The following is a 22,912-nucleotide window of genomic DNA, read 5'->3' on the forward strand; positions in this document are numbered from 1 at the left end:
TTCAGATAAATTAACAGCATGGGCATTCGACCAATTGTTTACGATCTCCAAAGATGGCAAAAAGCCCTGCCATCTGAAGATTGGCAGCCGCTTGATGCGCTACCCAACTTTATCAACCCAAACCATAGTTGTATTCATAATACTCAATAAAAATAAATATATGGTGTTTTTTACTTCTAATCTTACACCGGCTTTGAAAGGTTTCAGCAACTTGAGAAGATCGAGAAACTAGCTGCAAGAGACATTCTTTATGGTTATTCAGAATAGTTATTGGAAGAGTAGACTTTAAAAATGATTTTCCATTTCATATCACTGAAGTCTTGTCAAAGTTGGTAGGTCAAGCCCAAATTTGGAAAAAAGACATGTATTTTGTCTAACGTGAATTTTTTTTTTTTTTTTTTTTTTTTTTTTTGCAACATTGAATTCATTAACCACGGTTGCAATCGGAGCCGAGGCAAACACCCCAATCACTGTCATTTTCACATGCAAAAAAACGCACTCAGCTTCCAACGAGCGGGGAATTCCAGAAATTTCACCTGATATCTGTCAAGTAGCCATTTTCCATTGATCACCTTTTTTTTGTATCCTTTTTCTTACAATATTAATATAATGACGGCCGAATTGTCATATACTCCCCTTGATACCATTGAAGACCATGTTTACTATGTCCGTCAGATGTACAATTCAGGTCGGATTCTCTACCCTTGATTCCCTTTGAATAGAACGAAAAAATGCTCAATTTTTTTACAATTCAATAGGCATCACTCGAGATCTTGCCTGGCGCAAGCAGCAGTTGAAGCAACTTTATTCTCTTGTAAAGGACAATGAAGCTCGCTTCTATGAAGCCTTAAAACGAGACATGAACAAACCTCAAAGCGAGGCCTTCAGTGGCGATGTCCAGCCTGTCATGGAGGAATGTTTGTACTTCCTCGATGTAAGCATTTCTGATCCGTCTCGTTTATCGTAACGGTACCTCATGCTCAGCATCTATATAGAACTTGGACTCTTTAGCCAAAGATGAAAAAGTCAAGGCACGTTTAGCTATGCATGCCATGGAAAAGTTGGTCATCCGCAAAGATCCCCTTGGCGTGGTCCTCATTATTGGTAAAAACTTTAGGATTGGGATTTTTTTTTTTTTTTGACAAGTGATAATTCATGCTTACATATACTCTTTCTTTTTTCTTCTTTATTGTAGGCTGCTGGAATTATCCCGTGCAGGTAATAGCTCAATGTCTGAATATAGTCACCTAGTAGACACTAATATTTGTCACTGAAATCAGTTATCATTGGTACCTTTGGGTAAGCAAGCAATATACCTCGTTTCTATTTGATTATCCTTGTTCCTAATTCATGTTGCAATCAAAAGCTGGTGCCATTGCGGCTGGTAATACTGTGATCTTAAAGGTAATTCAAAGAGGACCTCCGTCGCTTTTTTGGGTTTTCATGTCTAATATTGGATTAGCTGTCCGAGATCTCGACTCATACAGCGGCGTTGATCACCGAATTGTTCCCCAAATACATGGATACCCGTTGTTACCGTATCGTTAATGGTGCAGTCGAAGAGACAACGGCTTTGCTTTCGCATCACTTTAATCACATCTTTTATACCGGCAACAGTACCGTTGGCAAGATTGTCATGGCCGCTGCTTCCAAGAACTTGACACCGGTGACACTTGAACTTGGCGGAAAGTCGTAAGTCTTTTGCTCTGATTTATGATTTATGATCGTTTGATTTCTGAGTTGCAGTCGATCAATCCTTTAACTTTTTACTTTTTCAACTTTAGCCCTGCTTTGATTACCCCCGATGCCAACATGCAGACGGTGGCCAATCGTATCGCATTTGGTAAATTCTACAACTGCGGTCAGATTTGTATTGCAGTAGACTATGTGCTGGTGCCCAAGACCCATGTGGATCAGTTTGTGGCCGCATTCAAAAAGACAGTGACGGAATGGTTTGGACAGCATCCTAAGCAATCCAAAGATTATGCTCGCATTGTGTCGCTCAGACATGTTGACCGTATTGCCGGCATGTTGAATAACCGAAAGAGCGGTACCGTGGTCATGGGTGGCGACATTGATCGAGAGGCTCGTTACATCGCGCCCACTCTCGTTACCGACGTTGAATTCAACGATGAAGTTCTCATGGGCGACGAAATTTTTGGTCCCATTTTGCCTGTCATTACCTATGATAGCCTCGATGATGCTATTCAGATGATCAACAAGAAGTAAGTGTGATTATTTTCCCTTGTTGTTCCCATCTTTGTGTCTTTTGTAAAGGAGGGGGGAAATTCTTATACTTTTGACACCATAGTGCCCCTCCTTTGGTATTGTACGTCTTTTCCCAGAAGAAGAAATTAACAGAAAAAGGTAATTCGGCATGGCAGCAATCTTGAAATGATAGTTTAGTCGAGTTGATGGATAAACAAAAAAAATTATAGTGTTGAAGTACACTCAGTCTGGTGGTGTTTGCGTCAATGATTGCTTGATGCATCAAGCAGGTAAGCCGATCACGGATAAAGGAAAGACCACTTGTGTAGCGTTATTTAATTATTTTTCCATTTTTGTTATAGAATACTCGTTGCCTTTTGGCGGTGTCGGCAATTCTGGTCTGGGCAATTATCACGGCCCGCGATCGTTCCGTGCATTCACTCACGAACGATCTATTATGACCAAGAAGCAGAATTTGGAGTTCCTCATGAATGTGCGTTACCCACCTTATACCTCGACTCGTCTCTCGCTTCTCCGTACGCTGATGCTTACCCACCCCGCGGTTGTTTGGCTCAAATCACACCGCAGCCCCTTGAAAGCCGCCGCGATCCTTATCATCCTCTTGGCCATCTATTTGAAGAGAAAATAGAAAACCGCGATCGGTGAATTACACATAATCTACTTTGGAAATCCGATGTTGCGCAAAGATATCCTTCGCAACCGTGTAGTCCAAATCGGGGAACCACGTTCATATATTTATTTTATCTATATCATTTTGCTTGGTAATGCAATATTAAAAAGAAGTCGTCCTCTTTTCTTGTCACACCCATATTTAATGAATCCATGAGAGCAAAACACATTTCTTCTCACGGGAACAGAACAACGAGAGAAATATTATTCAGAAAACAAAAAAATTAAAAATGACGATTGTCTTGAAGGCAAAGGAGCTGCAGCCCACTATTTTTTTTTTCTCGTCATGCAAGGGAACTAACCACCTTAAGTGACCTATTGACCGTTTTTCAATCGAACTCTATTCAAAATGATTGGACAAGACGCTGAGTCCCTGATGTGACATGCATATAACGCAGTCACAATTGTCTTCAATATATTAATGAAACAAAATGTTTAATTATTTAAGCCCGCGTGGCGAAATTGGATATCGCTTTAGACTTCTAATCTAAGGGTTGCGGGTTCGACCCCCGTCGCGGGTAACTTTTTCGTTTTGCCTTTTTTGGTAATGTTGTCGTAGCATTTTCGATCCTCGACCAATCATCTTTAAATTTCCTTTTTGATCAACTATTACATCATGACCCTTTTGTGATCCCCTTCTGGAAACTTCGTCCAAAAGTTTGGCTGAGCACGATACGTCATTGTCGTTACCTTCCCTTTTCGTAGCTCATGCTGTCATCAACAATTAGAATACCCAAGTATAAATATCCACGAGAAGCAAAAGAATAAATATCATCTTATCCTCCCGTAGTTTATCTTTTCCTGTCAACCTCGTCGTTAACATCTGGCCATTGGAATCCCAGCGCAGAATATTGACGACGACAATGTCATATCCTTTTTTGGTATTTCCTAAAACGTTCACGGCAACACTTACGTTTTTGGTAATGACCTTCAAGCAAACGTTTCCTTTATCGAACAGCTCGGCCGAAAGGCTGAGCATTCAAAACCAAAATACCCTGCCAAGCCGACTACGAAATTATTATAGATTAACCCAAAAACATATAAATATCCCCTCTATCAAAACGAATAAAGACTATCAATTATCTACCCTCCAATTCTATTTTATTTCTTCTTCTATTGTCTGTGGAACCAGTATCCGGGATAGATTCAGCAAACCCCGAAGACGAGTCTTTTGTGGCATATTTAAGTTTCTCGACGGCTTCCCTTTTGGGAAGGCTATTATAATGAAGCAGGCTTGCTTTAGTTGGGGGGGACATTGTTGCGAGCTTTGTGCGGATGTCTCTATGTATTGCGGGATGCATCTGGATTTTAGTCAAGCGATAGCACACATGGGCCGGGCAACCAAGCCTCACCAATCACAACTTACACCAAACAAGTCGCGTCTGTCTCATGGTGACCGTGGCAATCCCGATGGATATACTGTATAGCATATGGTTGATCTAAATGCTGTATACCGTATACTGTAGCAATTGAAACTGCAGATATGTTAGATAGTAGTGGGCGGTTAACACTGAGGGTTGTTACCGCTGTAATGAAATGTGCACCGATTCTCGAAATAATCAGATTTTTTTAATTCTGGATGGGCTCAGGGACGATGGTTTGTAGATGGAAATTTAACATCACATTAAAGTCAACGCTCAGAAATAGTAAGTCTTCCCAAATGTTTGTGCATGGCAGTTTTGTTATTTGGAGGAGACGATGCTTTGTTTACGGTAACAAATCAAAAAGGGTGCTGGGGAGGATCACATTGTGTGTGAAAAGAGGTCAAGGGAATCTTCAAGTCTCGGAAAATGATCATTCGGAAAATGGGCAAATTCAAAGGTTCATGGTAAAGCTGAGGTTGCGATAACATAGGATGGTTATTAAAGATTGACATTAGATGAGCGACAAGCTCGGAATTGTTATCCTTGAAAATATTGTGGCCCGTGCATGAAAACGGCGGTGGAACACTACACTGAGGCACAGTTGTGTGACGCTCAACTATAAAACGTCAGACGAATATTACTCGTTGAGATGCTCCGTTTAATATGAATCCCAAATTTTATTTTGTATTTTGGGGCACCATCAGCAGAGACCGAATATTTTTGGGTTTCTTCAAAGATCCTGGCCTGGTTCTGGGATTAGGCGCTGCATTGTAAGAATTATAACTCCGCAGATCGACCACTGCGTGCAGTAGCCTGCTTATTGTTTAATTTGAGCTATGCCCATAATCTGTTTACTGTATATTAAAATCTTTGGGAGTTATGCACATTAAATCATGTGCACTGATTAGCTAAAAAGCAAAAACAATACATTTGATTGGGCACAATTGTGTAAAAAAAAAACAAAAAAAAAAACTTATTCTTCCAAGTCTAACCAAATGTTTGATTTGATGATGTACATGTTCAATCACATGGATTACTGCCAATTGGTTGAAATCGAGTGTGTATGTGTGTCCCCTTCGTTTTTGAACAAAAGAGAAAGGAAGATTGTCTTTGGCTTTCTTCTACTTTCCATATATCCGATAAAGTTGGTTTTTTTTTTTTTTTTTATAGTTCAACTGCCATTTATGATGAATATAATTTGTGCAAGTTGCCATCAAGCAGGTCATGCTCGCTCTACTGATTTCCGTCAAGTTCTTCCAGTGATCCCCAAAGCAACCAGGCCCCAAATTGTTGAATAGTATCTAAACAGAGCCTCTTTCTGGCCATCTGTAAGGGTTCTTCGATTAGCGACAAACATGCGTGTAGTACGAACTCGCTTAATCAGTGGTGCGGATGCTAACATATTGGATCAATTCGCCTCTTATCTTTTGCGCATTGGTAGTGGAACGGAACCGTACACAAATGGGAACTTGGTGTCACTTCCACCCGTGATCCTGGTGCCTTCTAATGTCGAAGATCTGATATATGCAGTATATGGCCATTCTTTATCAGAAATGCCATTTCGCTCCGACCACCTTTCCTGTGGCCTTCCCTGCTGGCCACTTTTCCTTTGTGGCACCTTCGTCCGGCCACTTTGGCCACTTTCCTTGTGACCACCTTCCCTGAGGCCTTTCCCGTGGGCCGCTTCTTCGCGGCCAATCTCTTTGGCAACAATCCGTGTGGCCTTTCTTTTTGGGGTCACTTTTTCTGTGACCATCCAGCGTCGCCACCATCCACCTCCGGCCACTCTTTCTTAAGGCTTCCCTTCGAGACCTGAAGGGAAGCCTAAAATACCAATAAATAAGAACAACGATACACATAATAAAAGACACTTTATAAAATTGCCTTCAACAGTTTATTTGCAATCCTTGGAAAACGTTCTGCATTTTAAATTTACCGTGCTACCGCATAAATCAATAAATGAATCCGCTCGCTGCAATGTTTTTCAAATGGTGGCTGACCGTTTGTGGAGCCAATCAGACTGGATATGGCCCAAATAACGTTGAATACCAATGACTATCGAGAACACAAATCTGCAAAGGTAAAATATCTTCAATGAATTTCTGATTTAAAACATATGCATTCATTAGCATGTGAAAATATCAGAACTGTCCTTTGAAGTTGTTGAATAATCTTAGCGATGAGAGATGCTACAATCTACTGGAAATTATGCAAACTCACAAAGAAGAACAGTGTCGTGATAACCAAATGCCGATTTGTCCGCTATGCCATGGTTTCTAAATATATTCTCATGACGCAGGATAATATCCGATATATACAGATAAGCTATCAGCTTGTATTTAACCTTCATTTTGTACACGTGGTTTCGTGGGGATCCATTTCCTCGTCGGTAAGATCCTTCTTCTCGGGTCCCAGATACTGATTCGTGAGGAAATCCAGCTCCTCATTCTTGTGAATTGCTTGATATACATGGTACGGTACGAGCATTTTATCGTCACCGTCGTCCGTTTCTTGCTCCTTTTTGTAGATGTCCGTACTTGCAGAGAGCAGCTTCTTGAGGAATACACGCATCGCTTCTGTGAGTACAGTACCAACCACCAGACGTTGCTCCATGGCGGCCTGCAGATCCAGACCTGATACCAGCCGTTGCACTTGCCCGTCGCGTGTAACCGCCATGTCATTTGCTATCATTCCCTTGAGTTGCAATTGACCCACTACCGACCATATCCAATCCAAAGTCCTCTCGTTGGCCACATCCATATGCTGAGTTAGTTTCCAGTCACGTATTCGATCGATCATTTGCTGGTGAACCGACGATCTGGAGGTAGAAGCGGATGCCTTTGAAGATTCGGCTGCATTGACGTCCACATCAATGTCCATATCGTCTAATTTTCTGCATGAGTGACTTGCTGTTCAAAGCACCAGTATAATTAAAGCAGCTTACCTGTTTCCTTTTCTTCATCCCAGCCAGGTTCCAATTTGGTCAGGAGACCGGTGACACTGGTAATACTATTGATGCCGGCATAGCGTTTACGGGTGGACCATGCTTTAGGACGACGGGGACATTCATCCATGTTTCCTTGGTGATCTGATGCTCGATTGCAGCCACAAAACTTGCAATAGCCTAGTGTTGTTATCTCTTCGGCGACCAATGTGCTTGGATCTGATTTTTGAGGCGTGAAGCGATGTTCACGACACCATAACACCGTATCTTTTGTGGTAAGCATGCTAGCTGCCTTCCGGAGAACATCATCTTTGGTTTCAAATGCACGTTGCTGTACTTGAATTCGTAGGACATGCGCTCGATGCCACTATGGATAGAGAAACCTTGAGATCACCATCCTATGTTCCTGATGCTACAAACTTACCTCGAGCGCTTTCCGTCGACCAACAGACCAATTAAAGTACACTCTTGAACTGGTTGCACATGTGTACGGTAAGGTAGGCGTGTGGTGTCCGTCTAATCCATTAAAATATGCTATTATTAACTGCACCACGCCCATGGGATTCTTCCAAAGTTTACCTGCGCGAATGACTGGCAATCGTCTGACACATTCACGTAAAATACTGTGAAGTAAGCTCATCTTCTGCTTCGCAGCTGTAATAAAAGATGTGAGCACCAAATGCAAACTACTGCGTGTATTATTCACATATTTACCAAGCACTTCCAACGAGCTCGTAGTTGAGGAATCACCATCTTTACCAGCGGGTCGCTTCTCATCAACCGGGACAGATGAAGCACGCGAGACTGGACTCATGGCCACATCCTTAAAATCGGTATTTCGATCGAGCTCAATATCGATGCTTCGTTCGCTGCCCAGTACTTGTTTTCCAGAATGAAAATCGTCCAACTATTAAAAATATTAGTTGGCTTCACTCTCTCCCTCTTGCTTTATGAATAATACGATGAACTAACCTTGAGGATGTGGATGATATCGACGCTTTTGTTTCGTCGTTTGTCGACAAAGAACAATTGGATGCGGATAGGAAATTCGCCCCACCCAAGTCGCGTTAACCGAAAAGGTGGTTCTGTCACATCAATCACATCGTGGGGTTTATAACTCGGATGCAAATGAAACCGTACTCCGGTGATAAATGCAGCTAGTTCTTGCGTCTTATGATGCACTTGAGTCTTGTAGCTCTTGTGATCCGTAGTCAACTTTTCTGCTTACCTGTGGCGGTTCCACAACATAGATCATCCATTTATGGGTGAAATGACTCAACGTAGGATCCCGTTTCTCTACAAGCTCAGACTGTGAGAGACCTGTTGACTGTGAATTCATTCTTGTTAGAAGGAGCGTACCTGGTGCTATGAATTTGCTGACATTGCCAACGATGATGCGTCTTTTGATATAGAAGCGTGATCCTGCATCATCCGTAGATGATAAAGCAGCAGCAAAAGATTCTACAGGTTGATTTTGGTCGCTTTGAGCTTTCGCATCTCCGGGTTCAGCTGTTTGTTCCTTGTCGCCGTGCTTTTCATCCATTGAAGATGCAGTCTCTTCTCCTTTAGACGGTTGCTGTGTTGTCTTATCTGGTAACGATTTGAATGCTTCTTTATGTCGAGGTGCGGGCGATGCAGGTGACCGAGGTTCAGGCGCTAGATCTCCAATATCTGTCCTGCTTTCTGCTGACTCTTTTGCATCCGGCGTGGTGGGGATATCCGGCACGGTGACAATGGCCGATGTAGTTGTTGCTTTTTTCCCCTGTTTATCCTGATCTAATTCCAAATCCACATCCTCCTCAAAGACCTTGATTGTTGGCTAGAAACAGGTGATAGACGATGAGAAACTGCATGATTCGTATAAAAGATATGTGTCGCTATACTTACGCGAGCCTTTTTCTTGAGCGACAAGCTAGGATAGAGAGGTCAATTATGCTGTGATATCACTATGCTAAACATACATTAGCTTACCTCTTTGTGCTCACAGGCTTAGTTACAGGACGAGTGCGAGCAGGATGATCCAGTGGTACTTCTGATTCGTCAACCGGTGTGCCACATCGCAACATGATCTGTTCATAAGGACCGAACTCAAGATTGTGGGCCAGCCGACAATGGTTGAGAAATCCTTGCTGATTCGCGAAATCGTCTCGTTGACACGCAGGACATGCTAGTCTAGATCTCGGCATAAGAAAGTGTATTTCTAAGGCTCAACATGGGTAGCACTCACCGAACATAGACGCCATCGTTGCGTCTTCCATACAGTTGAGTTTTCTGTACAGCTTTGCCCAATTTCTTCTTGGAAGGTGGCGGTGGCACTGGTGGCGGTGGTGTCGATGCGGATGTGGATGCCGGAAAATAAGTGGACACAGGAGGGAAATACGAAGACTGAGCAGAGCGTCGGGTATAATGCACGGTCTCAGGTAAAGCAGCCGCCAAGGTTTCTAAGAACATGAATGCGGTTATTGTATAGCCCAAACCCTTTCCTTTGGTGGCCTCCAAGTTACCATTCTGGATTGCCTGATTCAAATCTTGCAACGTCCTTTCCGCTTTCGCGATCTCTTGTCGTATCGTTTCTACTTCACGCTGTTTAAGGTAGATCTCCAAATCGAACTGATGATCTATGATATCCAGTATCTTTTGCTTCGTCTCATTATCTAACTTTGTCGTTAGTTGACTCTGACATCGCAGCCAAAAATTGCAGGTCCAGGTGTACCTGTGGGTATGGAAGGTATGGATCGGCTAGGGCCGCCTGTCAATGGAGCCGTTGGCTGTTGCAATTCATCCGCTACTTCGTTATTGCCGACTTTGTCGTCCTGATCCATTGACAAGAATCAAGATCTGAATAGACATCAAGCTGGAAACAAGCGCGTCCGATTTTTCCCCAACTTCACGTAATCGGCTTCTTTGGCAATTTCAAATAAGGCAGCTGTGACTGCATCTCAATTCATGCTGCGATTTGCATCAGAAAATTGGAACAAAGGTCAAATAGGGATGGCTCTATATTGTTATATTAGAATTTCAGATGAATCATTGTAATTCTTCTATGGATGATGATTTGATTGGAATTTGTACGAAAAAAAAAGGTCTACAAGGTAAAGATGGACAGGGGGTAGAAGCAGTATGGTGATGCCTCAATAAACAGTATACTGCAAGGGATGCTGGTGAAAAAGGTAAAAGGAAACAGTGCTGTAGTGATTTGCTTAATAGCTAAGAGTGATTTCACTTGGACGCAATAAATACAACATTCCGTGGTGAGGCAGATAGATCAAACAACGGGAACATCCATACTCCTTTCTGTGGATTGGTGCTGGATGCAATGGCTTCCTTCAGGTATAGGTATCGATCCACAAGAACGATGCTTTCCAATACTGGAGCCAAGAGAACACGCAACATCCACAAAACCACGAGTTGCTTGTCGACGCGTTTAGAAACATATTCTTCCAAGTACTCGTTGCTTTCTTCCTCTGAAATAGTTTCCGCGGGCATATCCAAACGTCGCAAGGCGGTCTGAATGTAATCTGTGAAACCTTTTCTCTTGTGCATACGTCCTAATACAGGAGGAGTGGAGACGGTCGAGAGGCCTTTTTCCACAAACATTTTCTAAAGTACGATCTCTTTAATCAAGACTGACGAAGCACATTTTACGCTATCCATAACCGCTTACCTGTAACAAGGCTCTGTAAAAGTGATGAAGAAACGATACATGGCTCCCTTTCTTCTGCTCTGCCCACCGCCAGGGTGATTGACACGCTAACACACGTGCAGTTGTCCCCATCTTGTACCCAGCTAAGGCCTGGCTCATCGGGAACCCATAGATAGGCGCAGCATCGTCAGTTTCGATCTCGTCATCTTCGCAGGTTAAATTATGGTAACAGCAACCGACATTCACCATACAGGAGACTTCACTACTTTCTGCAAATAACCGTAGAATCATGCTTGAAAGGTCTCCACAGGCATGCAAACCGCACACCAACCATTGTTCGTTGGGATCCGTATTCGTGCCCCATCGATTCAGGACATCTGATATATTGTCAGGGGTGATCTTTTCCGTGACGTGGTGTAATCGTGGAGACTCAGCATGCTCGTCATGCTGCCGTGCGAATCCTTTGTAAGCTGTTTTATCAAATTTTTCGGCACCGCGGGTTTGGATCTCGGACATATCGACGGCGAGCACCTGCATATCATGTTGAAAGGCCAAGGCTCGGGAAAGGTACCCTTGACCTGAGCCCAGATCGACCGCAGAGTTGACACCGCGATCATTAGCTACGCTCTTGATCAAAGTGCTCATGAGCTCCACTTCGTGAATTTTCTTCTCGGACATGCCGGGTAACACATGCTTTTCGATCTTGGTCTTTACAACAGCTACAAAGGCAGAAAAACGGGAACATGGATAAATAACAGGCTTCTACCACCCTTAAGCACGGTTACGATACTTTACAGTCCAAAGAAAAAGCTGACCGTGGCAATGCCAACTGCCGCGTTTGGTGCAAATATTCTTTGAGAGAAGCTGGCCACGATTCCTAATTGAAAAAACAGGAGACGATCGGAATCAGCCAAAGAAATTACATTAGCGTATATAGACCATTTACTTACATCGTAACTAGGATGATCTTTTGCAGCAAGATCTATGATACGATTAAACCAATCTTCCTCATTGCCCAAATCATCAGGTAATAAAGCTTGCTGCCATTCCGGATCAAGAAGGGACCATTTATTGTGGGTAATAAAGTCGATGACATAGAGCTCAATCAGCCACTCATATTTGTCTACAAAAGCCGTCAGCGTCTCGAGATATTCCTCTGCGGTGGAATTTGAGAAAGCCGGAGGCAGCTGCAGACTTTCTGCCGGCAGCGGAAACGAGGGGATCATGAAGAATGGGGGACGACACTGGACTGATCCGGAAAATCGTCCAAAACAGCACAGAAAAGTGACCGCTCATTTCGGCATGAAGTGTCGAAAACCCCAATTTCCCAGCAACCGACCTCTTCGAAATGCGCCATACCATTAAAATAATTCAACGAACACACTTAAATATTCTTTTGTATGTGGGCACGAGGCAGAAAACTTGATTACCGAACATCGATAGAATCAAAAAAGGTATAAAATTATTTTTCGTCCTGGGGTCGAGGGTGTGCTTCGATTAAGCTTACCATGCGTGCATGACACCTAACCCGACATGTAAACAAATATGCTTGTGATTAACGTGTAACAATCATGAGAAGTACGTAACAGGGGAAGGGTAAAGAGGTTAAAGGGGACCAACTTATATGAGGAACCCAGGGTAACCGCTCATGCATGGTCTCCAGGATCGCTATAAAATTTGAGCTGATAATGAACGTTTATTCATGCACCTGCATTTTATTGTGATTTGCAGTTTCGGTTCAGATGCGTAGTAGCCGGCATGACTAGGAAAATCATAATTGGTAAATCCTGTAACTGGCACGTACCATACCAAAAGTCGCTGCCCTCAAAAAATGAGGCGCGACATGGGCTCTATGTTGTAAGAGAGTCGAAATAAGGAATCAACCGTCTGAGCGTACTGCAATCAACTTCCATGTGTATTTGTGGGTTAGTGACATTTTTGTTAAAAATGCTGGATGACATGAGCCCGGAAAGTATAAATCTCGTTCGTGCCGAATTGATATTGTGTTCTGTAGTGGGTCCGATGGATATATTTGGGACGATGGGACGCACAGAATATTGGATGTATTACATGATCGCATGAGCTTTGTTTAAGGCTCTTCCCGTCCGCGGTGATGGACGTTCCACAAAGGAAGCTCGTGCACAAGTTCTTATTATCGTTCGACAAAGTTGACACCACTGTTGCGGGTTCCCAACTTTCAAGAAATAATTTCGCGAGTCACTCTCCACCGTCGTCAGTTTGATGACTTTATTCGACGGACGAAAAATGTTGAACGCAACTTTTTTAAAATCGCTACTGCAGGTCACAGATGAGAATCCAACCAAAGATACGAATTTGATAGTTGTGACATTCAGGTATCTGTGGTTTCCGCTTTGCAGGTGAAGGTTAAGTAAATCAGGCTGGCAAGGTTGAATGCGGAATTCCTTCGAGCAAGTCGTCTCGGAATCGGTATAGGCTCCCGATACTGACTCTTTTGAGACTTTAGTCTTCCGTAGCCATATAAAACATCAGAATAGGGCAAAGAGAGACCTCAGGGACTATCTACAGTAATTTTACAAGGCAGAGCGGTCCACAACGTCAGTTTTCAGACAGATGGTTTCTTTTCAAAAATTAATTTTGCATAGACTAATGTCGGCAAAAGAAAGCGGCAGGATTAGAAGCATGGCGACATTACTTTTTACCCGAAAAATGATCACCAGACCTAGCAGAATATGGACCGTGGGCCCCTCCAAAAAAAAAAAGATCAGATGCTTCTGTTTCGTAGTTTAACGCACCATTCGTTCGCTTTAGGATTGTGTAACATCAATGCGTCAAAGGAAAAGGAAGAATTCGGCTATTTTTACATGGATGTGTTCCCGGCTTAGGGGTTATTGACATTGGATATTAAGCTCTCCCATGGACATGTAACTTGGGGACTAAATAAAGTAAAAAGGATAACAAGTAACCCGAGGATTTTTCATTGCAAAAACAAAGGAGAGCTTGAGCAAACAAAATGTTTGGCTTTTTTCTGCTACCTTGGCTTAGACGATTCTCGTTACGTTTGGATTGCGAAGATGAGAATATCGTAATTTTGATAAGAGCACATGACACTGACCTGTTAACGTGGCTTTCGGTTTTACAATGCCATGCCTCTCGTTTTCTCCCTTTTGACCCCTGGCTGAACCCCCTCACTTCTGGTAGGCTTGCATAAACGGACCATGAGCTAGCCTTTTTTTTTCCTTGCAGTGCTTTGGTGTTTTTAGCTTCTGTAAACGCACGACATCCAGTGACTGACCATGTGTAACATACAACAACAAGTATAAAAAGAAAAGATACCTTTGCATTAAAGGATTTCAGCAGAAAGTGATAGATATGGAACCGCCGTTGATTTCGGTACGTCATGTTCCGTTAAAAGAGGCGCTTGGTAGCCGGTAAACGCCCCATAACCTGTTCAAAAAAGAGTTAAATTGGAAATATGGAGGGAGAAGGAATGGGGATGGCGATCGCACACGTGGAACCGTGCAGTCCAACGTGTTGCACAACAACACGACTTTTCCCACTTTAGGTTTAGCTCGGATAAAAAATAGCACCAGGAGGTGCAAAAAAAAAGAGCCGAATTTCCAAGCTATATAAGAAGCAAGATGAGTCTCCTCGTTCCATTTTTTATTTTTATTTTCACATCATTCGAAATCTTACCCAAATGTCCGAAAAAGTATTTTATACCCAACCCTATCAATGCTCGATCCAAGACGGTGACCGTGTGCTCGAGTCTGCTGTTCAGTATTTATCTGCAGCCTGCATAGCCCAATGGCTCCAACAAAGTCCTAGTGCCAAAGCAACACTGACCCTCGATGGCGATACTATCGATCTTCCTGTCTATGCTCTGCGACGAAGAAATGCCGTGGTCGCCGATTTACCGGATGCTCCCATCATGGCCTAAATCAAAGTCATCACCACTTCCATATACACTGTGCCATAACAACCATACCGCCAACCCATAGATACCTTTGGTTTATCCAAAGTTTTTTTTTTTCTCTTGCTTCATCAACACTCAACATCATTCTGTATCCATCCATCCTCGTTACTTTTGTATAGAAATTTGTCATCATAACATAGAGTCCATAAAAACAGCATCTTTTTTTTTTTCATTAAACGAATTTCCATAATGCAACACACACATACACAAAAGATTAAATGTAACGTAGTCTACAATGCAAAGAAACTTTTTTTAATCAACAACCAATGTTTCATTCTCGTTTTCTTCTCTACGGTAACCTCGCTCATGCTCTCGTTCCTATTAAGGATATCAATTAAAAACCATCATCGCTTTTGATTTGTACAGACCCCCTTAACTACCCCCTTGTTGGACGTTAGGGGGGAAAAGGAAGACAAAGGGGAAGGGGAGAAGAAGAAAGCAAAACGTCAAACTCTTTACCTTTTTCCGTTTCTTCTTTTTCTTGTGTTCGCTGTGAGAGTGTCCATCTTCTTCATGTTCATGGTTATGTTTCCGTTTCTTCTTCTGTAAGCTAAGAGTGAGTGACCGAGCAACGAATGTAAAAATTTAAACAATGTGTAATCACTTGCCTTCTTTTTGTGTCGTTTCTCGCCTTCACCTATTTGATAGAATTTTGGTTTATCAATGTTTACTCTCACATTTCCTCTTACTTCTGCTTCTTATTCTTGTCACATAGCCTCTTATGGCTGAATTCCCCACTGCTTGTTTGTCAACCACTATTTACCTGTAGGCACTCCGTAAGCGTCTTTCTCAGCAACGCCATTGTCATCGGTGCCGAAAATAGAAGCATCAAACTGTCCTTCCAGTTAGCTTATCTTGAACTAGTCCCACATTGCCATTTATATTTATAAATATAAATATATGACAGAGTAGCTTACTCTTGGAATGGGGCCTTCTTTGAGCGAGAAGGCTTCTTTCAGCGTTTCGGCATCCAAGGGTCGAATGGCTGCTCCGCTTTCTACCGCTTGTGGATCACGTAAAAGATTGAGCAGATAGCCGTCGGGTTCCATATCATTCTTTCCTATTGGGATTACACACGATAAGTGTGATTACAAGCACGTAAAACGTCAGGCAAGATTGGTGATTTACCAGGCAGATTCGCGATATAAGAAGATAATGTTGGGTCCAAGCCTGCGGCTCGATTGGGTGGAGAATAGGGACGAACGTATTTATTGTATATCGGTATAATGTTGAAGTAAGTCAAGAGATCCTGACTCCCCGTTAATCGCGAAGGCTGATTATGAGTCATGGGACATGAAGGGAAGTCAGTAATATTAAAATGGTGCTGAAATTTAGGCCTTCTGGGCTGGGCTTTTTCTTGGATTTTTCCGGCATGCAGCACCAAAAAGGCTGTCACAACCACCTCCAAATTCATGCTGCGACTACGTGCAAAATGCCTGAAGATGGCTGACATTGTATTCATGGAATAAATGCCAGTTAAACGTACTCTGTCCATCGGAATTTCTGCCGAAGCCAAACCTCATTACATGAAACCGGGCAATCGTGGCTAGATATAACAAAAAAGGATTGACCGCATATTTAGGCAATGATTAATTCCATTTTCAGCACTTAACATTTTGTCGATACGCACCTACGCACCTATAAGCACAATAATATCGATGATGTGATACCAAAGGGCAAGCCATTAAAGAATATATAGCTTATCACTGCTGTGACGTAACTTGATGATACGTAGTTAACCCTAATCGGCTAGCAGACAGCTTTTCACTCCTTCCCATTTGCTTCATCTCGCCAAGCTGTCATCCCATAAGCCCTGATTTTAGTCGGCTGGCCCTGCTTTGAACCATTAACGAAATAGATACAGAACAGCCACTGTTGGTGATTGCTAAAAAAAAAATATCTGTCTGGAAAAAACACTTTTCACAACCACATTCCTGATAAAAAAAAATATCGCATTTTTACAATGATTTGACATCAAGTGAAAACGATGATGCGGAGCAAGTAAAATGTAAAGCTTGGTAAACTCGTAAAAATCCATGAGAAGAAATTGAGAACGCTTCATACATAGCTTATTTTTATATCTGAGAAGGCAAAGCCTCATTGTGACAGCAATTACCAATTCACTTGCATTTGACAATCTACAGTTTCACTTTAACAGCGGAAATGTCGCTCTCAAAAATTCAAAGAATAAAAGAATAAAGAAAAGACTTGTGCTTCATACTAGTTTTTTCATTTATCCTTGCAATTACAAAGTAACCACACGACGACGAAGTGCACAGAGGCTTAGCGCCGAAGGAACCGTCGAACAAAAACTTATCTCTCTCAGATAAAGCGCATGCACTACTGTGTGTAACCAGCATGTCGTCCCCAATTTACCCTGTCGCAATGGACGACAAACCCTATAAAGGACCGATGGAGATGATCCCGGGCATATCTTTAAATAAGTTCCCCCCTGAAACCAGTCACAAGCAATACCTAGATGAGGCGTGCCAAAGCGGTAACAGCAAGTATTGCTTAGTTTTTGTCTGAATTGGGTTGTGCATTTACAGGAACGGCGGACCCACCTTCATTTGAAATTAAGCATCTCTTTCTCCGCTCGATGCGTCGAATCATCAAAGAGTGAACCGATCGGGATTGATTAAAATCCTGCGATTCTGCATTTGATTGAAGAAAGACTCAATGGATAATGAAGTTATATTATGGCCTCACTTACTTTATAGCTTTATATACCAAAGCTCTATAGTAGTCAACACAGTTTCTGGTTACTTCCTTGAACATGGATAGCGATTTCATGTTGGCTTTCTCAATTTCAGATGGAGAGGGATTCGGAAATCTAGGCTTAAACGAAAAGTCAAACAAGAAGGAGTGATTCCATACAAGCCAGAGGCAGTGCGCAATTACAAAGCAGTAGATTGATTAATGCAGCCATCACATGTATTAATATTAATTATGTAAAATACTGAAGGTCAATGCCACAGCAGATGGACTTTTTGATTCGCTGTTGTGGACGTTCTGAGCTTAGCTTTTTGTTTCACTGTGTGACCAAGATGACAGGGACATGGAATTCTTGCCATTCACGCTTCAGGAAATTGCTCGATGGGCGCTTTGGCTATATTTGTAGATACAATAAATTTACAGATTTTAACGACGAGTATAATTAACATAAGTAGTCTTCTGAAGGGCCGTGAATGATGCAATTGCATAAATGAAAAATAATATGAAACTAAGCATCCTTTCCTTTGTCCTTTTTTTTACCGTCAACTTTTTTTTTTTTTTTACTTTCTTTCCTGCTTTATTTTCTCGTGAATTCTTGAGCGATATTCACAGTATAAAGTCATTTCTTGTTAAATCATATCAAAATGAGACATGTTTGATCCAGTGCAGTCAATAGCAATTTTTTCGCACAAACTTTACTATGACTGCTTCACTGTAACGGTCAATAATAGTGGATTAATGCATGGTGTGTTGATGCGACCTCTCTCCTCCATTTTTCACATCCTGTTTATTCAACTTTTGTTTAACGATGCAAAAGGATGCACTCGAAAATTATGAAGGGGTTCCGACTGTAAAGAAACATGGCGCGACCGAATTCGGTCGCTGAGTCCAAATATTGCTTGTTATTTATCAGAGTCACCTAAGCGTATCTTTTGGGTAGCAATCGACCAGTCGAATACCGTTGTTACTGCAGTTATACTTTACGTTCTTTACCTAAACGATAGATTTTGACGTTACACTGGCAATAAAATTGGTGTTCACATCGGCTTTTCCGGGCCTTTTCTTCCCGATGAGGCAGGTATACCATGTGCTCTAAAGGCGACACTTTCACCAAACGGAGCAAGTAGGACGATCGTCAGGGGAGAAACTCTATCGTGTTTCCGAAAATTTGATAAATTGTCGATACCTAATAACTAAGTGCAACAGTATCAACGTGGTTTTTTTTTTCTTTTTCGACATCAGCTACCAGATAAAATGAATGTGTAACACTCTAGTAATGGTCATGATTGTCCACACATAGTCTTCTCAGGCCCCATCGTGCGACAGACGGCGTTCAATGTCGTTGCACAGACCCGATAGTGAGTTATAGTATTATCAGGTTTCAAAATTTCCTTAATACGTACTATGATACTAACCCAATAGCATGCGAAGATTAGATCATTTTATTGCCATTGCTGTTGAAAGGGATCAATGGAACAATATTAATCATAGGTCTCTTCTAATGCAAAGAGAGATTCATATATCATTCGGAATAATGGAGCAGTAGTCGATTGGAACTGGTCTTCCTGAGGCGATCGCAGCCTCCACAGCTTTTCATAATGTTCCCAAATCTTGGTGACTTCGTCCCTGAAATTAACGGGATAGTCGACATTGATGACTGAACTAAACAGTTCAAAGCAAACGGCAGCTTTACCAAAGCCACGGAAGGACGAGTCCTCGTTGTAGAATGCCTGTTCAAGCAAAGATGTGAAAGCGCATGACCACGAAGCGGAGCAAAGATCGAGCAACAAATTAAAAGTTTCCTATCGAAAAAGGCATTGAAATAATGAAAAGAATGATCAACAGACATCTGACAGAACTCTACCTCTGTTTCGTATTTCATTGCAGCCCGCATAATATGAGTTAAGCATATGGTTATTGGTGTTATTAATCTTCCAAAAAAAAAAAGAACAAGCGTGGGTGTCATTATCAGTTGTCATTGATTACACACCCTTTTTCATTGCCACTCACCTGGCTTGAGATACACTGAGTGCAAGCCCACATTCTCTTGTTAGCTGAACAATATTTGGTGGAGAACTTGTGATGCCTTCCATTAATTTTTCAAAGTATGGCAAGTGTTCCACTTCCACAGGCGACTAAAAAAATGTATCATGTCCCAAACATTGGTTAGAGATCGAGGGAATAAAATGATGTAACGTGCATATACCTTATAAGCGGATGCACGACGTTCCACATAACAGTCCAGCATGCTTAGGATAGATTTGGGTATAGACTGTATCACTTCTGTAAATACTGATGAGAGCTACAGCAAACGAAATCGCATGAGTGTAAATTACGGGGGGATCAATAGCATGGTTGTAAATACCTGAATGGTATTACTGAGATCGACGATGCCCAAATTTGTCAACTCTCTCAAAAAGGCGGCTAATTCATTTTTGTACAACGTGTTATACAGTTGAAACCTGAAATTCGGTTAGTGAAAAATAGCGGAACGTAGATCCATTGTTCCAATCCTTACTGTAATTGGATGGAAATAGAGTCAGACACTAAAGAGGGCGGAATTTCCTGTAATAAGTTTTTATCAACTAAAGCGTTCCAATCGGCTTGCTTTTAGCATTCAAGCTTACTTTGGCAAATGCTGAAACCCATTTTCTGTAATCGGAGGGACAATCTACACAATTGTCCAGCAAACTGTCACACAGTGCCAAGCTTCATGCATGGTTTTAGCTGTCAGATGCCAAGAACGGAGAAAGTGTTGTCGATCACTTACGACTGATAGAAACGTGACTCTTTGGTTTGGCGGACGCCGGCCTGCCTTGCCTCACACGGCAACTTTAGATCGCGCAAAATGTTATACAGTAAATGATAGACTTCAATATCCTTCACACCATTCAAACTGCGCAACTAAAAAGAGAAGAGTAAGTCAGCTCAGTGGCAGCATGACGGAAAATCGATCGGTATGGAATAATGGAAGAAAGCTGCAAACAGTAAGAAAGAGGTCGAGGGGGAGGATATTACCCGCAAACAGAGGGTAAATAATTCTTGCTGCATATTTTCCACGTCGTGATTGTTTGTTTTCGTGAAAAGATAGGGACAATGGTGCGACAAGCAACTAAGAGCCCAAGACAAGTGTGGCGCCTGTGGCTGTGCGCAGGCAATGAGAAACCGGGTCAAAGTTAAACGGAAATGAAATCCTGGGTCCCAAAAAAAAACCAGTGTGAGTTTTCCATTGAAAAAAAGCGTTCGAAAGCTGGAGTGTAAATTTTTACGATCGGGGGCGTCGCGTGCTTCGGCATGATTCACGATGACAATGAGCGCAGTTAATGGTGATGGGTCAGCCATGGGTTGACTTTGCAGAGATGCCAAGACTATATGTGCGTTTTCCTTGCAGAATGATAAAGGCACGTGAATAAAGGACAAAAAAGACGATATCAGAAAAAAGGGGGCGTTTAGTTTCAATGAGTGTTATGTGTGTGCGAGTGAATGAGGAGAAAGATATGGGGGAAAAAAGGGAAGCCAAGGGGTAAGGAACAAAACGAGAAGGAGGCAGAGAGATAAGATGGAAAGCTTATCCTTCATCAAAGAAGGATCGTTCGCGAGAAGCAAAAAATATGAAGACGCATAGGATAGAATGACAACGGACAAAACGGGGATATTAGATTACCTGATAGATATCCTCTGGATAGATCTCGTCTGTGGATGGATCCCACATCACGGTATGCACGAGTTCATGGATTGAAGGATGATCGGTATACAGAATAGTATGAACTAGCTGTTGACAATGTTGTTGGTTCATGCTGCACCAGGTCAAAAGAGAAACGTGACTGGTAATTGGGACGAGAGTGCTTAGTTTGCAAATGAAGCAAAAGGAAGTTTCCGATAATTCTTTGAGTGAATTTTTATTTTTCCAAGTTTGGTAAAATACAACCAAAATAATCAAATAAAATAAAACTGCTCGTTTTTTTTATACACTTTTTTTTTCATTTCCCACTAGTTCAGCCCTTTTTCGTTCCATTATTTCATGTCCTCAATTGAGTTTTATTTACATCCACCATCGCCTCCACTGCCTGCCTCGCCAGAACCGGTATCAATAAACAACGACGAAGAAAACACACCCTCACTTCAGCGCAACCCCTCCATTTCACTGCCATCAGTAAGCGTACTACTGAACGAATCGTCGCCATGCGTGTCATCCTTGGACACGGAACATCAGGAATCGCTGCCCAGTTTAAGGTTACCGAAGATTTTATCCCCCAGTTCAACTGTAGACGACCTGCCGTCTGTACCTTCTTTGACAGTTTCCATTCCTCAAGACACCGTCTCCGTTTCTCCATGTACTTCAGCGTCCATGTCACCGTTCCCTAGTTATTTTTCCTTCGATACACCTCAGACATCGCCCTGTTCTCCATGTCTGTCTTACGAAAGAGTATATTCGTCGTCACAAACATCACAACAGCAACCGCAGCCCTGCTTTCTATTACCGCCTCCCGTTAGCACCCGCCGCTGTCGATCCTTGTCCAACGCATCAACGTCATCTCAGTCCTCTGTGCGCACATTTCCATCCCTTTCCTCCACCCCTCCCATCTTACAACAACGCCGTCTCTCTGATCCACCCGTATTCCACTCTGATTTATCATCCTTTATTTCATCTCATCGACCTCACTCCACTTCACCTTCGCCATGTCTGTCTCCACGCATCCCTGAATCCTGCAACGCTCCCTTTGTCACCAAACGAAAACGAGGTCGACCACCAAATGCACAGCGTAACGTATCTCAGCGTGATAACTGGACTTTTGTCACGCCCACTGTATGGGATGTCAAACGAAAAGAAGAGGAACCGCCTCAAGATAACAAAGCGACGATACCGCCTGAATCCAGTAATCATCAGATGATGGTACTGATGTGGCCAACCGAAAAGCACGCAACAGGTGACGAAGACGACAATAAGTTGCAATCATCCAACACCAGTTTGAACACATTTACCAATACGAGAATGGATACCACATTAACGATGCCGAAAAAGAAGCGAGGGCGTAAACCAAAGATGCAGCTGGCGGGAAATTCTTGTTTTGTATGGCGTGATCTGACGGCACGACGAGGCGCGAATCGTAAAAAAGCCGCGCAAAAGATGAAATCCAAACAACCTACCGAAGACCCAGATATTGATGCCGCCGTCTCCATACAAGGCTTAACGATAGCCGATAAAACTTGAGCACCGGCCCGTCTTGCTGTTGTGGATTAGAGTTGACCCATCCACCGGTTCTACGAAAAAAAAAAAAAAAAAAAAAAAAAAAAAAAAAGATTGGAGGGGGTAAGTTTGTGGTCAATGGAACAGTCATATTCTCCGCCTGACTTGCCTGGAAAGTCACGGCTGTAAAAAAGAACATTTCTCT

At 42.4% G+C, this 22,912-nt stretch overlaps 8 protein-coding genes and 1 non-coding gene across 9 annotated transcripts; 4 read left to right on the plus strand and 5 right to left on the minus strand.

Moving 5' to 3' along the window:
• The first annotated feature begins 443 nt into the window (after positions 1-443).
• On the plus strand, positions 444-3,146 carry BYT42DRAFT_576054 (Aldehyde/histidinol dehydrogenase). Its single transcript, XM_051569010.1, has 11 exons — positions 444-688; positions 759-934; positions 996-1,104; positions 1,196-1,218; positions 1,281-1,299; positions 1,367-1,404; positions 1,463-1,692; positions 1,785-2,225; positions 2,312-2,367; positions 2,439-2,498; positions 2,571-3,146. Exons 1-11 carry the CDS (start codon positions 610-612, stop codon positions 2,855-2,857), a joined length of 1,518 nt encoding a protein of 505 aa, XP_051421614.1. The 5' UTR covers positions 444-609; the 3' UTR covers positions 2,858-3,146.
• Positions 3,147-3,345: 199 nt separating this feature from the next.
• On the plus strand, positions 3,346-3,419 carry BYT42DRAFT_t98. Its single transcript has one exon. It is a non-coding gene; the product is annotated as a tRNA-Arg (tRNA).
• Positions 3,420-6,608: 3,189 nt separating this feature from the next.
• Positions 6,609-7,489, minus strand: BYT42DRAFT_594493 (uncharacterized protein; the record flags this gene model as incomplete). Its single annotated transcript, XM_051570775.1, has 3 exons — positions 6,609-6,721; positions 6,854-7,147; positions 7,207-7,489. 3 exons carry the CDS (start codon positions 7,487-7,489, stop codon positions 6,609-6,611), a joined length of 690 nt encoding a protein of 229 aa, XP_051421615.1.
• Positions 7,490-8,231: 742 nt separating this feature from the next.
• Positions 8,232-10,111, minus strand: BYT42DRAFT_401271 (uncharacterized protein). The gene is made up of 7 exons (XM_051563403.1): positions 9,920-10,111; positions 9,711-9,860; positions 9,434-9,647; positions 9,178-9,378; positions 9,094-9,118; positions 8,566-9,025; positions 8,232-8,502 (listed from the first exon to the last, which is right to left on the minus strand). The coding sequence occupies exons 1-7, from the start codon at positions 10,026-10,028 to the stop codon at positions 8,378-8,380; spliced, it is 1,284 nt and encodes a 427-aa protein (XP_051421616.1). The 5' UTR covers positions 10,029-10,111; the 3' UTR covers positions 8,232-8,377.
• Positions 10,112-10,425: 314 nt separating this feature from the next.
• Positions 10,426-11,494, minus strand: BYT42DRAFT_499893 (methyltransferase domain-containing protein; the record flags this gene model as incomplete). Its single annotated transcript, XM_051564670.1, has 2 exons — positions 10,426-10,806; positions 10,871-11,494. The coding sequence occupies 2 exons, from the start codon at positions 11,492-11,494 to the stop codon at positions 10,426-10,428; spliced, it is 1,005 nt and encodes a 334-aa protein (XP_051421617.1).
• A 2,989-nt stretch (positions 11,495-14,483) lies between these two features.
• Positions 14,484-14,941, plus strand: BYT42DRAFT_576068 (uncharacterized protein). The gene has a single exon (XM_051569011.1). It carries the CDS (start codon positions 14,529-14,531, stop codon positions 14,766-14,768), a length of 240 nt encoding a protein of 79 aa, XP_051421618.1. The 5' UTR covers positions 14,484-14,528; the 3' UTR covers positions 14,769-14,941.
• A 339-nt stretch (positions 14,942-15,280) lies between these two features.
• BYT42DRAFT_400936 (uncharacterized protein) lies at positions 15,281-16,494 on the minus strand. The gene is made up of 3 exons (XM_051563402.1): positions 15,933-16,494; positions 15,413-15,864; positions 15,281-15,347 (listed from the first exon to the last, which is right to left on the minus strand). The coding sequence occupies exons 1-2, from the start codon at positions 16,297-16,299 to the stop codon at positions 15,689-15,691; spliced, it is 543 nt and encodes a 180-aa protein (XP_051421619.1). The 5' UTR covers positions 16,300-16,494; the 3' UTR covers positions 15,281-15,347; positions 15,413-15,688.
• A 2,444-nt stretch (positions 16,495-18,938) lies between these two features.
• Positions 18,939-21,400, minus strand: BYT42DRAFT_576077 (uncharacterized protein). Its single transcript, XM_051569012.1, has 9 exons — positions 21,184-21,400; positions 20,538-20,903; positions 20,290-20,423; positions 20,147-20,228; positions 20,038-20,084; positions 19,885-19,981; positions 19,726-19,821; positions 19,530-19,654; positions 18,939-19,450 (listed from the first exon to the last, which is right to left on the minus strand). The coding sequence occupies exons 1-9, from the start codon at positions 21,313-21,315 to the stop codon at positions 19,042-19,044; spliced, it is 1,488 nt and encodes a 495-aa protein (XP_051421620.1). The 5' UTR covers positions 21,316-21,400; the 3' UTR covers positions 18,939-19,041.
• Positions 21,401-21,484: 84 nt separating this feature from the next.
• Positions 21,485-22,731, plus strand: BYT42DRAFT_606287 (uncharacterized protein; the record flags this gene model as incomplete). Its single annotated transcript, XM_051571145.1, has 2 exons — positions 21,485-21,853; positions 21,885-22,731. Exons 1-2 carry the CDS (start codon positions 21,702-21,704, stop codon positions 22,729-22,731), a joined length of 999 nt encoding a protein of 332 aa, XP_051421621.1. The 5' UTR covers positions 21,485-21,701.
• Positions 22,732-22,912: the final 181 nt, after the last annotated feature.

This window comes from Radiomyces spectabilis, assembly GCF_025331425.1.
Source record: "Radiomyces spectabilis strain NRRL 2753 chromosome Unknown BYT42scaffold_9, whole genome shotgun sequence".
NCBI lineage: Eukaryota > Fungi > Mucoromycota > Mucoromycetes > Mucorales > Radiomycetaceae > Radiomyces > Radiomyces spectabilis.